The sequence below is a fragment of the Boleophthalmus pectinirostris genome, unplaced genomic scaffold, assembly GCF_026225935.1.
Source record: "Boleophthalmus pectinirostris isolate CB_2022bp ecotype Guang Dong unplaced genomic scaffold, ASM2622593v1 HiC_scaffold_5, whole genome shotgun sequence".
Lineage (NCBI taxonomy): Eukaryota > Metazoa > Chordata > Actinopteri > Gobiiformes > Gobiidae > Boleophthalmus > Boleophthalmus pectinirostris.
In genome coordinates this window covers 29177641-29194015 of record NW_026571404.1, presented here as the reverse complement: position 1 = coordinate 29194015, position 16375 = coordinate 29177641, and the positions used below count along the sequence as shown (strand labels likewise).

At 37.0% G+C, this 16375-nt stretch overlaps 1 protein-coding gene across 1 annotated transcript in view; it reads left to right on the top strand.

Moving 5' to 3' along the window:
- pcdh15a (protocadherin-related 15a) overlaps nt 1-16375 on the top strand; it is a 412089-nt gene that overhangs the window by 347162 nt on the left and 48552 nt on the right. The window contains exons 27-28 of the mRNA XM_055162873.1: nt 9803-10018; nt 13902-13990. Coding sequence (XP_055018848.1) covers nt 9803-10018; nt 13902-13990 — 305 coding nt within the window. The remainder of the gene's footprint in view (nt 1-9802; nt 10019-13901; nt 13991-16375) is intronic.

The window sequence follows — 16375 nt, the reverse complement described above, 5'->3', positions numbered from 1 at the left end:
GAGGAACAACCGAAAAAGCGAGTGCAGTGTGCCACTCTGAGCCACAACTGAACAACTGAATCACTACGAACATGCCAACAATCCAGCGGTCTCAGACAGCACCCTTCCTACACGCCACAATTGAATGGTAAATGGTCATGGTAAATGGTCACATTTTTCTATAGCGCCATTTAATGACAGTGCGTCTTATAATCCAGAGCGCCTAATAGCCTGTAAAATACGGTAATATACCAGTTAGCCCCATTAGTGGTGCATTACATACGTCACGACCAAATAGCAGTGATTGGTTAATTGAAAAAAGTACCCGCCTAACTTCGAGCAAATGAAATCTAAAGATACGAGGTCAGGCAGTTTCCACGAAGTGAAACCGGCTGATGAATCAGGCTAATTCAAATTTGAAAGTGGAGTAGAGAGGACAGATACCTGCTCTCAAATGTAATCAATTAAAAGAAGTATCCGTTTTTAAATCGACTTAAGTAAACCTTTTTTTTTTAACCTATTTTTTTAGTTAAAAGTGCACTGTGTAACTTTTTGGTTGGGAAGTCCATCACCTGCCTGTTTTTACAGATGGATCATTGCTCTGCCTGAAATGTTCCACAGTATGACATTAAACAGATCTACTTCACATTTATTCAATTTCAGGTGGTTTTATAGTTCATAAATATAAGCATTCAGGTTTAATGCCATATTGTGAAACATTCCAAACTAAACAATAACATCTCCATGGAGAACAGCGTTTGATGGACCCTCCAACAGAAAAGTTAGGAGATACCTAATTTACAGTACTATACTACTTCTACTTTGTTACATTCCACCACTAAAAGGTCTTTTAAGGCAAACAGCGCCTATCTGTGCTTCTTGTGCTCTGGAAAAGGCACCAAAGCGTGGAATTATGGGTCAAGTACTATTCACAATCTCCCCTTGGCCTGCTGGAGTGTGAATAGCATGAGGAGATGCTACGTGAGAGTTAATAAGTAATGAAGCAGCCTTTTCTGTGGAGCTTTTCATTAGAAAGCAATGGCGTTTGACCGATATGACCTTCTTGCATTCTTACAAATACGTTTTCATGCTAAGTGGCATTTATAGTAAAATAAATCGCAGTAAATGTCAGATTGTGTTTTAGTTCTTGTCAAGTGCGTACACACAGCTCTGGGGATGCTTCTTGACCTTTTAATGTTGTTTGATTAAATGATTAATCAATTTTTTTTTCTATTGCAGTCTATTGCATCATAGTTTGATTATGTTTTATTATTTCACACTCAAAAGCCGTGTTTTCATAAAAGCCAGGATTTTTTAATGGTAATATGATGATAACAAAATGAGTACTTGTTTCTTTTGTCAAGTGTTGTGATGATTTATGATCAGTTCAGGGTCTTAAGTAATCGTGAAAGAAGTTAAGTTTAAAGGGGCTGTACCTCTTTTTCTTGTAGTATTGTAGTTTTTCCCTCCTACATTAAAACCAGGCCACTGTGATCAAAGCATTTGTGTCAGTCACAAAACCTGGAAGTAGCACGGCTGTGATATAACCGTTAGGGATGTAATGATATCCAAATCTCTCGTTACAATAGTTTCATGACATACATCTTTCAATATTTATTGTGATATTTTAAGGAGACTAACAAAACTGTGAATGTTACTTTTTCCTTTTAAATTGCAAGACTTTGGTTCTGTCATAATCCAGACAAGATTTAAAAGTGCCTGTAACACTTATTTCTTCATGTAATATAAGAAATCATCCCGAGTTTGCAGCGAACATTTTGAATGTAGAGTGACAACAAAGCAAAATCCTGATCCCTCGCTCAACCTTGGTTACGAATTTAAAAAGTCAACACCAAAGCGAAAGCCTGCTTGTCTTCTGTACCTCTCTCTTAATAAATGGGATTTTGCTTTGATGGTGCTCCACATACAAAATGTTCGCTGTAAACTCGGGATGATTTCTTACACAGCCAAAGGTGACCTTTTTTGTCCTTCCGGTGTATCAATCTGTGTATCAATGCTGCCCATCGCTTTTGCCTTTCACTATTTTTCTATTCCCTTGAGAAGGGAAATGGTTTGAACGGAGGTTTGCAGTCACACAGATCTGATTCCCTTTTGCAGTTATGGAGTTCACACACTTCCAAAGCCCATTTCTCAAGCCGTTTTCCACTGTTAGGACATTCAACAACCACACAATTACGGTGTCCAAATCCTAAACTAAAATATGACAATATCAGAACCAGAAACAAAAGTGATATAGTTCAAAAGACTTGAAAAGATTGGCTTTGACAATAGATGCATCCCACTGGGAAAACAAACATGGCGGTTTGATGCATTGCACGATGACTGGAAATCCAAAATTCAGGATGCATGTATTGGCACTGAAACAGAGCAAAGGATCATGGTCTTTGTAGTTTTTTGTACCTATATTGTTGCACTATAATTTAAGAGTGATGATCCATGATATATTATTGTGAGACTTTTGATGATACAATATCATGATATTTCGGTTATTGTTACATCCCTAATAACCATGCTTTACATTGTTAACAGTTTCGTAATGCTCAAACTCCACTTTTTCTTCAAACTTTCATCCCTGCAAAGAATTTAAATGTTAGGAATGCATTAACCAAGTGAGTAATGAGTTTGGACTGCTACTAAGAGATTAAACTTAACTCGCTTTGTTTGTTTTGGGTTGAAAATGGCCATTATCAGGTACACCCTCTTTAAACCGCTGTTTGGAGCTCCCCTACATTTGGGGGTAAAGCACTAGAGTAAATACTGACAAGAGCAGAATCCCTCACTTGGCTTTGCTCATGTTTTCCCCTCAGCTTTGAAACTGTCGTGTTTGGATAAGCGCAATGTGTCGCCTTCATCTGAGAATTGCACATTTCCATATAACTTTCAAATGTTAACCATAGTGTAGGGTTGAGTTTGCCTAGGATCCAGAAATACACACTTCCAGGGCCCGTCACCTGCTTGTTTCTATGGAGATGTCATTGCTCTTCCTGGAGTGTTCCACAATATGACATTAAACAGCTCTACCTTACATGTTTTCATTTACAGGTGGTTTTATAGCTCAAAAACATCTAGCAAGTAAAGTTTATTTATATAGTGCTTTTCACAGACATAGGTCACAAAGTGCATCACATACAAAAGATAAAACACTGTAAGATACATTCATAATAAAATCAGTCATAGCAGCTCTAAACCTGAGGGGGCGGGAACGCTTGCTCAAAGAGAAACATTTTTAGTTGTTTTTTAAATGCATCTACACTATTTAGAAAAACAGGCATTCCTGACTGTGAGTGTGTTGCCTCTCCACAGATCTGAGCTGTAATTTGGTTCAGTGTGGACTCCGTTAACATAGAAAGGTTTAGTACCATACTGTGAAATATTCCCAAAAAAGCAATCAAACCTCCATGGCGAAAAAACGTTTGACGGTTTTTCCACCAGAAAAGTCTCACAGTGCACCTTTAAGAATACAAACATGTGAGTCTGGTTGCCAGTTAAAGGGGCAGTCTGGAATTTTGGACATAGGGCCTCATTTCCTAGTTAGCCAGAGTATTGGAGACGTGTGGAAAACACTTGTTTAAATGTTCCATCCAGTCCTTGTATTTGCAGAGGTCGCTGGGGCTAGGCTAGTGCATGTCAATGACTACAGTTAGCCTGCCATTAAAAACAGTCTTACCCACTCCACAAAACACCTGAGGCAAATCTGTTATTACGCCAGACTGTCAATGTGAATGTCTGTGTTGATAGAATAATCTTTGAAATAAAATTAACCTCTCATGAATCGTTGCATGTTGAGGGACTATTTTCTCAGCAGCATTGGAATTTTACTTTGCCGGTTAGATAGGTGATATCAGTCCGCCATTGCCGAGCTTTATATCAGGAAGTACAACTCCCTGCTGCTGCTCAGACATAAATCCTTCAAGATGCAAGATTTTGATTTGATTTTACTTCTAAAATTATTCTGTCAACACAGACATTTACATCGTTAGTCTGGCGTTGTAATTGTTTTGCCTTGGGTGTTTTGTGGAGTGGGTAAGACAGTTTTTAGTGACAGGCTAACTATGGCCATTGACATGCACTAGCCTAGCACCAGCGACCTCTGCAAATACAAGGACTGGATGGAATATTTTAATAAGTGTCTCCAGACATCTCCAACACTCTGGCTCACTAGGAAATTAGGTCCAAAATTACGGACTGTTCCTTTAATCTCCCCGAGTTCAGATGGGTATGATTGACAGGTGGATTGGCCAATTAGATACTCCCATAGTTCATCCATATTAAAACAAATATGGCTGCTAATGAGGAACAAAGAAAAGAAAAAAATCAAAGAGGACTGAAAAACATTGCATATTTCTGCAGAATCAGTGAGCAAAGCGCTAAACTCATTTAATCTTTGTTTTGATTTTGTTCAAAATCATGGGTGACCAATGAGCTCCTTTGTTCCACATGTGAAATAAACAAATGTGATTGCATCGTGCTGAGTCTGGCTTGAGGCGGTCTCCAGTGAGATGTGAATTTTTTTTTTTTTTTTCTTCAAAGAATAATAAGAGAATAATTGAAGTACTGGCATCAAAGAACCAGCTCGTATGGCAAGCTGCTATTCCCATTAAACCATGCAAACATTCAAAGAAGTTTACATTAAGCTCGATAGAAAACCTATAGATTTTATCACTAATGACAGATCAGCCAAATGGTGTGTCTATTCTAATACCCATCAAGTATTTAACACGCTAAAGCTGTTCTATTTTTATCCATCTCATATGTTAATGTACTGATACATACATCGCTAGTGCATCTTGGGAAATCATTCACTGCTTTTAAAACGTCAACACTCCATTAGACCGCTCATGGATTTGAGTATTTGGTGTTTTAGCCAATGGAGATCTGTGCTTGTGTGTGATATAGTACGCAGCGTTCTTATTCAGACCTTATAGCGTGGCTCCCTGTCCTGGGCAAATAGCTGGAGAGAAATTTGATTGGTTCTATTCATCAGTGTCAGCAGAGGCAGATGGGCCTCACAAAACTGATGCTTTAGTGTTAGTGCCATGGACAGTCCTAATACAGCTGCAAAGGTCAGCGGAAAGGTCTATGTTGTTTTACCTTTACATGCATCTTTTATAATGTAATGGAGTAGTAGTAGTAGTACACACTAAAAAATATGCTGTGTTACAAGTAATCCAGCACTTTGTCACTATTGGACTAACATTACTCTGGGTTATTTTGACCCAGCAGTTTGGGTTATCATTTTTAACCCAACTTTTTAGGTTGTTTTTTTCTACTCAATTCTGGCTTGTATTTTACTACCTACTACTAATAGTCATAGTTGTACTTTACAAATGGCTTGTAGTAGTGGTAGTGTGGTGTGTAGTAGTAGGAGGAAGAGGTAAGAGTAGAAGGTGGAGTTGTAATGGAGTAGTAATTCTCGAAGTAGTAGTAGTCATAGTTGTAGAAGTTCACAAATGGCTTCAGAAGTTGGTGCCAAAAGGACAGAACAGATGATTTTTTATGGTTTTTTTTGTTGTTGTTTTTTTTTTGTTTTTCATTGTAGTCAAAAAGCTGAATTACAGACTGAACATTCTACTCCAGTAAATAAATCATTTTTATACAAGATGCTAATTTAAAGCCAATCATTAAAAAGTTTGCCAGAAGAAAAATGCAAATGTGATGTTTTTGAAACTACAAATTTTGTGCTGATTATTTCCTAACTAATGAACAAATACAAATAACCCCTCAAGCACGTTTTTTCACTACATAATTGGTAAATAAATTAAACACAATTTTAAAAGTTGTCAAAAGGAGAAAGAAGAATAAAAAGGTTCTCTATATAATAACTCTCTTATTGAAATTTGCTATACTTTGTTCAGCAATTTCCATAACAGTAAAATCTGAATACATGAATATGTATGAATATGTATTCTGATTTCCAAAAGTTCAGAGCCTCCCTTTTCAACAAGGGTGAAGGTTTGGTTTTTACACATAACTTTAATATGTCTTTTTTAAAAATCCACATAGCACATAGCATTGTTTTGTTGAATTTTAAAAGGAATATAGTGTATTTCATGTATTCATAGTAGTAGTAGTAGTAGTAGTAGTAGACCTTGTAGTAGTTAGTATTAAAAATTAATTTATTGTTAATAACATTGTTAATTAAAAGCAGTTCAAAGGGTCCAAATGCAGCCATTGTGTGTTGTTAGCATCTAATTATAGCACAAACTAGGAAGTAAGTGTTACCGTGAAGGCAAAATAAAAAAAAAAACACTTATGCGCTCGTTACAGGGATAATGTCTAGACATATTCTTATTCTAATTAATTTATTTGTGAAGGAATAGCACATATTAATGAACATTTTAAAATGTAAGTATGTAAAGCTTATAGCCAGCGTGATTAATCTTCAGTCCCTTGGCAGGTTGATGTAAAATCATCTATAGGACAAGGAAAAGTACAGCAACAATCTATAAAAATGTACATAACACCAACACATTCGCTATACATACAATTCATTTCACAGACAGTTCATTTCAAGTCAAGAGTTTAAGAGATATATTTACAACATAATTTTAAGAGCTAAAACATAATGCTGAAAGGTTCTATACTACACAAAATGACTCCTGTGAGCTTTAAGCTATGTTATAATTTTTGTTACATCATCAAAAACGTATCTGGAGATGTGTTTTATTTAATTCACACATGTTTGAGGAATCCTTTATTATTAGTCTGTCTACATCTCCAAAACTCAAAATGCTCTGTTCCACCTTGTGATGTCATGTGGTGGTAGTTTTCAAGTTAACAGCTACCTTTTATTTTTAGTTCAGTAGGGATTGGCAATGCCAGGGCTGAAATGATCCAAATGATTCTAGTGAAGGTGTATAGAGTTTAAAAACACAATGAAGCACTTTCTCTATTACCACATGACATCACAAGGCGGCGTGTTTTCAGTTTGAAGACTCAGCCCAAATATGCAGGATTTGTGTGTTAAATATTTAAATGAAAAAAAAAAATACAGCTCCAGGTATGTTTGTGACGAGGAAACAACTTTATAACATAGACCAGAAAATAGCGTAATATGGACCCTTTGACGTGTGAGCGTAATACTTCGAGCGAGAATTATCAGTTACAAAAATAGCATTTGCGTGGACAAGGTTTCCAAATTGACTACACGCCGTCTTTTCTGCATGTCACTACGTTAACATACAACCGACAGTATTTAATCAACCAGAATTTAAATATTGTCATGAAAATCCTCCGCGTACAGCCAGTTCTCTTCTTCCATGTAAACGAATACAAAATATCGCCTGTATCTTTGACGGGCATTATTAAACACTGAGCGCACTGACAGCCCAGCCACACTAGCGCCTCTGAGCGAAAACCCCACAGACTGCAATGATGAATTAGTTTAATGAAAGAACTGATATGGTGAGGCGTCAGAATAACTGTGATAAATGAAGCCCGCTATTGAAGCTCTACACAATACATTAGGAATCGGTTCTTACCAAATCATGAAGGACTAAAAACCAGTGTGCTTTCCCACCTTTTCTGATCGTATTTCAGAAATTCTTGTATGTGTCACTTGTACTCAGATGGGAACAGGGCAGTTGATGGCGTAAAAGGTGGATTCCGGTAAGAGCAGTTGGGTTGTAATTTTAGAAAGAGAAGCTAGGAATTTGGTGTTCTTATTCTTGCTTGATAGGTCACAGAATTGCTGAACTGAAATATTGTCAAAATAGTCAACTTTAAAGGTGCATTGTGTAACTTTTCAGACTTTGGAGAGCTCGTCAAATACCTTTCTCCATGAAGCTTTCTGGAATGGTTCACAGTATGGTATTAAACCTTTCTATCTTCATGGAGACCAAACTAGACCAAGTTACAGGCCAGTTCTGTATGTCAGTCCACCTGTAACTGAGGAAATGTGAGGTAGATCTGTTTAAAGGACAGTCTGAAATTTTGGCCTTTGGACCTCATTTCCTAGTGAGTGTTGGAGATGTGTGGAGACACTTTTTTTAAATATTCCATCCCGCCCGTATTTGCAGAGGTCACTGGTGCTAGACTAGCACATGTCAATGGCCATAGTTAGCCTGACATTAAAAACACATACCCACTCCACAGTGTTTGCCTGATTCAACAGTCGGTTTCACTTTGTGAAAATCGTCTGACCTCGCAGCGTTAGAATTCGTTCGCTTGATGGTAGGCGGGTAGTTTTTTTATTTAACTACTATTTGGTTGTGACGTATGTAATGCGCCGGAATGCTCAGTGGTATCCAAGCATGGATCTATTAAAATAACCAATGGTGTCAAAGTAATTGCTAGCACAAGAGTAAACAAAGCAGAGAGTGCACATGTCTGTCAACGATCATTGTCATTTCTGCGAGATGAACTTGTGAATTAAAGGTGCAATAAAAATGTGATTGTTTATATTTGACAAAGGAAGTCCAAAGGAGGGTAGTGTATGCAGTCTGCTATCGCAGCTCGGGTTGGTTCAGTACGCGGTTTACAACTTCCAGGGTTCTTGCAAACTGTCTAATGTATTCCGATTCCTGTCCTAGTCACTGGAGAGAAATGAAATTGAGCGGAGGCACCAGGTGGAGCCAGCCGGGTTACCACAGTGCACCCAAGATAAACTATGATTACATCAGAATAACAATGTAAATGTCTGTGTTGATAGAATAATGTTTGAAATAAAATTAACCTTGCTTCTCATGAATCATCGCAGGTTGAGGGACTATTTTCTCAGCAGCAGTGTAATCTTACTTTCCCGGTAAAATAGGTGTTAGGTGAGCTTTCTATCAAGAAGTACAACTCGCTGCTGCTCAAATCCTTCAAATGCAAGGTTGATTTTACTTCTGAAACTATTCTATTAACACAGACATTTACATGGATAGTCTGGCATTATAATTGTTTTGCTTTGGTTGCTTTGTGGAGTGGGTAAGATTGTTTTTAGTGGCAGGCTAACTGTGGCCATTGACATGCACTAGCCTAAGCACCAGCGACCTCTGCAAATACAAGGACTGGATGGAATAGTTTAAAAGGCATCTCCACACATTTTCAACACTCTGGCTAACTACGAAATGAGGTCCTATGTCCAAAATCCCAGACTGTCCCTTTAATGTCATACTGTGGAACATTTCAGGCAGAGCAATGACATATCCATAGAAACAAGCAAGTGACTGACCCCCAACCAAAATTCACATAGTGCAACTTTAACACAATTTTCAAGATCGCAGTGTTTCTCAAACTCTGGCACACATACAAATGGTGGTAGGCGAGAGGTCCTTTCTAAGTCTAGTATTCGTTGGATCCTGTCCTGAGTCAATATAATTATGTTTTTGTCCTTTTTTGAGCTAAACCAAGACTTAACACCTGGTTTAACCTCATAGATCTGGAGAAGTCTGCGCTAAAACCTGGATTATATCTGGTGGTACTCAGAGAGCCAAATATTCTCTCAGATGGTACAAGGTGTGAAAAGTTAGAGATTCACTGTGAAAGAGTTCATGCAATACACATAAAACTCTACTATTACCGTATTATTCAAACTTTTACAACTGCACCTCAAAAGTTACTGTTCAGAATAGACATTTAATTTTTAATTTTTTTTTTACTTTGGACAACTAAACATTTTACATTCTTTTAAAATGGAATACTATCATATTATCATTCATATTGTCATCAGTGGAGTCGTATCAACAGAAACAAGGACAACAACAACAAAAATTGCTCAAAAAGAAGAAGAAAAATTGATATAATCCCACCCCTATCAATAATTTACAGCCCATCTCATTTAAATGTTTTAATATTATTTGCATTTGTTTGATTGCAGGCCACAGATGTAGACACGGGGAACTACAGTGCCAATGCATACCGCCTGATCATCCCTCCCACCGCCGAGGGACAGGACAGCTTCGTCATCGAGACCTACACCGGAATCATCAAGTCGGCCATAATGTTCCGCAACATGAGGCGCTCCTATTTCAAGTTCGAAGTCATTGCTACGGACGACTACGGGAAGGGCCTTAGCAACAGTGCAGAAGTGGTGGTAAGTACAAGCAGTGAAGGAATAGAATACTGGAGTGGTCATAGCTGTTAAACTTTCATGGGTTTCTGAGAATATGTATTAACTTATTAAAAGGACAGTTCGGAATTTTGGACATAAGGCCTCATTTCCTAGTTAGCTAGAGTGTTGGAGACATGTGGAGACACTTTTTTAAAATATTCTATCCAGTCCTTGTATTTGCAGAGGTCACTGGTGTTAGGCTAGTGCATGTCAATGGCCATAGTTAGCCTGCCACTAAAAACAGTCTTACCCACTCCACAAAACACTCCATAGGACCAGTGAGGTCCTATGTCCAAAATTCCAGACTGTCCCTTTAATACGTCAGCTGTAGATGTATTATTAGTATATGCATAAAAATTCAAATTTCCGTTTAAAAGAAATTTATATGTTTTTTTACACTTGTGTAAATGTGTAAGTCTTTCTGAGTCTGAGGGTCTGAAACATTCTTGTCTCCATGGAGATGTTGTTATGCCTGGGGTGTTCCTCAGAATGGCATGAAACCATCTATTTCCTTAGAGACAAGCAAATGATTTTGATGATTTACTTTACTTTTTTTTTTTTCTCGTAAAAAACACCTGTAACTGAATACATGCACGATAGATCAGTTTAAGGTGGTGGACCCTCCTCTAGAGCTGCTTTAACAGGCTCTTATTGGAGAAAACATACACACTTTTTTCCAAATTTCTCCTTCACATTATTAAGGAAAAATTTGAACTATTTGATAAAGCTCAGCCAAATACCAAAAAGTCAAAACGGCAAAAGAAATTCACAAAAGAATTCAGCTCCTTACATAAATGCATGCTTACAGAACCAGAACAAGGCCGCCCAGACTGGATGTCAGAGTGAGTCACTGGAGATGTCCATTTTGGTGTTTTATTTAAATATGGTCGACCATCTGTTTGCATCTATGGAGTTGTTCTTTTTTTGGGCTGGAATGTTCTACGTATGTATCTCCATGGAGCCAAGTTACAAGTCAGATATGTGAATGCATGTTTTCTAGGTATTTGTTCTAATTAAAAGACCCATAATGAAATAAATACTAGATAAAAGTTCACTGTGTAACATTTCAAGCCAAGTAATAATGTCTCCATAGGGACAAACAGGTGACAGAAGTTAAGCTTGGCATTTTTCATCAATAATAATAAATAAGCTTTATATCTGACAAAATGTTATATCCAATTTTTCTCTACAATCACTGCAATCAATTTTATGTGCCTTATAGTGAATATCTGCTGTGTGGCGTTTGATTACCACTTGAATAGAGTTACGGCCCCCTCGCTGATGCAGAAACAGTAAAATAAGGGGACACCAGTCGTCTTCTGTGTCAAAGTCATTCTGCTTGCAAATGAGAGAGCTACAAAAGCCTGTGAATACAATTACTATAATAGACCGGTCACTCTGAAAGACACGGGGCACTACTCTAATGTCTGCTTTGTGGGCCTGTCTCAGAGGTTATCTTATTTTCATAATGGCCCTAATAAGATGAATAATTATCTGATAAATAGTCTACTGTACGTTCATTATACGATCTTGGAGACAGGAAAAGTGGATTGAAACTTGGCGACCCAATTTCAAAATATAAATGGAGGTAACCTGATTATAAAAGAACCTCTAACTAGTATTCACAGGCAGGATTCTTAGGGCAGCACAGTTTTGGAAAAATATAGAATTGCAACTTTTCTGACGAGTATTGCAGTTACGTTTCAATTTGGGATTTATGTTTAGATATGTTCAAAGTTCAACCTTAAAGTTTTAAGACGTGTAGGAGCATTCAGATCTGAAAGAATACTGAAATCTGAGCTTTAAACTAATCCAAGAATCCCATGCATTTTAGAACCTGTTTGTATAAGTCTAAACTACAGGGCTAGCACTTTTTTTACACGATGAAAGAGGATATTGGCCTATATTATGCTTTTTTTCTGATTTATGTTATAAGCTTGTTTGTTCATCAAAAACGTACCTGGTATGTTGTTTCATTTGCACATGTTTAAGAGAAACAGATCTTCTCTCAAACAGAAAACACTCTGCTCCTTCTAGTGATGTCATACGGTAATACAAGAAGTGCTGCGCTGTGTTTTTAAATGCCATTCACCTTCACTAGAATCATTTGGATCATTTTAGACCTGCAATTTCTTCTGAACTAAAGGTAAAAGGAAGCTATTAACTTGAAAACTACCACTACATGACATCACAAGGCGAAAAAGAGCATTTTGTGCTTTGGAGACAGTCTAACAATAAAACGTTACTTAAACATGTGCAAATGAAATAAAACACAACTCCAGGTATGTTTTTGACAAGATAAGAGCATTATAACATGACTTAAAGCTCACAAGAGTCAATTGTGCGTAATATAGAACTTTTAAATAATTTCAGTCTTTGAGATTTGCTTCAAATTTCTATTTTGATTCAAGCAATGTATCACACTGCTACAGTGACTTTGAGTTTAATACAGTAGTTTGCCATGACATTTTTTTGCTAATCTTCATTTTAACCCTAACAAAATGTAAAATCAATAATATTAGAATAAATTATAATAACACAAATTTGTTGTAGCTTTATGATTTGTGTAGCACATGAGTTGTAAAGAGAGGCAAAACACTTCAGTTTTTTAGTTTAGTTTTGTTTTTTTACCATCAATACAAGACCCAGAGAGATTAACACATATTGTCCATTCAAGTCTGATTATGCTTCCATTGTAGGGAGTATTATACCTTTTATGACACAGATCAGATAACAACAGATGAGTTCTGAGCTAACAGTGGTCTTGGTTCAGTACTGCAGGGATCAAAGTTATTATAGTACTCACAATCCTATAGGTATCACCGGATCTTATTTGATTTTCTGCAAAAGAAAGTTTGAAAACAAGCTTAAAGTTTCATTTGTTAGTAAGATTTTATAGCTCCCAGATGGCCCATTTGCAATATATTTTACTGTAGCTATCAAAATGTATTTTGTATTTTATTAATACATTAATAATGAAATCTTTAATCTAAATTTCAAATCCCAAATCCTGTCTCCGTTCTTATTTCTTCTCTAAATATTTCTTTTGTTGAATATCTAAAATGAATTCTTGTTTATACTTCTCTCCTTATACAGTTTTTGCCTTTGAAGCCAGCCGTGCGTGAAATCCTCCATCGATCTAACTATCTGTGTCTCAGCCTTATATTACATTTGTGTCTTATTGAAATGCACCCGGCTAACAAGGCCTTAACAAGACAAGAGGAGGGCTTGGGACATTGGCTGCCACATGTGAGGGAGCAGCGAATGGCTAAGCATGGGGCCCGTTAATTTTCAAGGGGAAAACCTAATTTCACAGTATTCGCATGGGGGATCTGGCTCCTGCGCTCTCTGCCTGTTGTGGGTATACACTTAACAGCTGCATATGAATTGGACAGGATTGCTCCCTGACGCAATAACAAGTGGTCAATTAGAGGATTTTCTACTTCTCTGTCAGATATACTCACAACTGGAAAGCTAGACATCTTAATACTGTTAGCTATTTAAAGGTGTACTGTGTAACTTTTTGGTTAGGGCTCCGTCACCTGCTTTTTTCTGTGGATATGCCTGGTATGTTCCACAGTATGACATGCAGCTCTATTAGTTGTTTTTTTTAGCTCAAAAGTATAGAAAAACAGGAATTATGACTGTGAGCAGGGTTACCTCTCCACAGATCTGACCTGTACCTTGGTCTGGTTTGGTCTCCACGAAGATAGAAAGGTTAAATTGCCATCCATAGTGTAAAACATTCCAGACAAAGCAATAACATCTCCATGAAGAAAAGCATTTGACGGATTCTTCACCACAAAAATTACACAATGCACCATTAAGGCCACCACCATTAAGAATTGTGTTTGTTTTTTTGCAGGTTTCTGTTGTGAACGCGTTGGACATGCAAGTGGTGGTGTCTACAGTGCCCCCTACGCTGGTGGAGGAGAAGAAAGAAGAACTCATCAGGTGTGTAACAAACAAAACAAACAAAAACGTACAAATAAAGCAACTGGCTCTCTGTCAACAGCACTAACACAGACAGCATCTAGTGGTGATGTGTGAGAATACAACAGAGGCTAATCTAATTATATGTGGTAGCTTTAATGCCCCACTGTGAAACATTTTAGCAGTCATAATTAAATGCATTAATGCTTTATTTTTAGTCTACTGGTATTGGTTAAAATGTTACACAGTGGGGTTTTAGTGAGTTTTAAAGATCCTATAGTACACAAAATTTATTCTTTTGAACTTTAAGCCATGTTAGAATGTTGTTGCCTCCTCAAAAACATACCTGGAGTTGTGCTTTGTTTCATTCACACATGTTTGAGTAATCCTCAATTTTGAGTAAATCTCAAAAATGCTCTGTTCCACCTTGTGATGTCATGTAGTGGTAGTTTTCCAGGTAAGTTACCTTTTATCTTTAGTTCAGCAGAGATTGGCAATTCCAGATCTGAAATCATCCACATGATTCAAGTGAAAATGGAGCACTTCCTTTATTACCACATGACATCATAAGATGAAACAATAACCAAAATATCCTGATATTGTATCGTCAAATTTCTCACAATCATACCATGGACCATCACAATATATCGAATTACCAGTCTCTTTGGTTAAATTAAGATTTATGGTGCAGCTAAAAAAAGACAGACAGAACTACATTGACCATGATCCTTTGCTCCATTTTAGTGTAGACTACAAGAAGAAATAACAGTTCGAAGCACTTTTAAGTCTTAGTGCTTTGGATTAAGTCTTCTCAAGGCAATTTAAGAGGAAAACAAAGCATATTAACAGTTTTGTTAGCCTCCACAAAATATCGCAATAAATATCGTACCATGAGATGTATATAGTGAAAATATTGCATAAATATCATAACAGATTTGGATATTGTTACATCCCTAATCATGAGCCTCCCCACCATATTGTGACCTTTACCACGATATTGCAATAAATATTGTACCTTGATGTTCATACCATGACAATACCTTATCGACAGACTTGGATATTGTTACACCCCTAGTGTTTTCAGTTTGAGAGAAAAACTCTTGATATGTTTTTGATGAGGAAATATTATAATAAAAGTTAAAAAATAGTAGAATATGGGCTCTTTAATTGTAAAAAGCCCTGAATATGCAGAAGAAAAACTTTTTATCACATTAAAACATGACCCAAAACTCTGCTTCTTTAAACAACCAAACTTAGTAAAAGCTTGTAAAAAGTTGATTTCTGCATACACCATAATAACTTCTAAGCAGTCTGCTAAAGCATTTTACCTGGGTGCCCACAGTTTATCCATCTTGGCAGTGAGAGTCAGGGCAGCTTTTCTTTTATTGGCTGTAATTTGAGGTGCGGATTTTGTGGTGCCTGAACAAGGATTATCAGAAGGCAATGTTTTTGTGCCAAGAGCTGGTTTTGGAGAAAAGAGGGGGGCACAGTGGGACCATCACAGCCAGAGAGGGTGCTTAAGAGGAGGCTCTCATATTACTGTGGATCTGGAGGTGCCGGAAATACTTCAGTGGTTTAGCATCTGAGCTGACATCAGGCATTAAAGGATAAGTTTGGAGACAAGTTAATAATGAGCAATGTTAATTAAGGAAAATCTAGAAAAAGTCTGCATTGTGGAACTTTGCCAGGCTGTTAAAAGTCTGATATTACACTGGTTGGATGTTATAGTGTTGTTTCATCATCACAAACATATCTGGAGTTGTGTTTTGTTTCATTCACACGTTTAACACACAAGCCCTGCATATTTAGGCTGAGATCTTCTCGCAAACGGAAAACACCACCTTGTGATGTCATCTGGTAATACAGGACTGTATTACTGTGTTTTTAAACTCACCTTCACTAGAATCATTTGGATAATTTCAGCCCCTGGAATATCCTCTAACTGAACTAAAGGTAAAAGGTTGATGTGAACATGAAAACTACCACTTTCACCATTCTTTTTTTTGAAACTCTGTATTTAGGTAGGGTTACTTTTTTGGAACAGAGAAGTGATAAGAAGCTGTTACAAGCCCTCTTGGTGGCAAGAAAAAGAATATCTGTCCTGCCCTCACTGCATGGCTGGATTGACACAATGTCTGATATATTGAAGATGGAAAAGCTAACTTATGCAATAAACCTTCAAAGAGACAAATTTTATTGTATTTGGAATAAACGGATAAAATATGTCACCCCACTCAGAAAAGATTTTCTGTAACCTCTCCACTTCTGGTGAAGATTTGTTATATTTTATTTTACTCTATATAACACAATATGTTGGATGGCAGTTTTGGTTCTGTAAACTCCCCTGTTTTTGTAAATAGTTTAGTTTTTCTTTTGAGTCTTTTTTCCCCTCTTTTTCTTGTTATA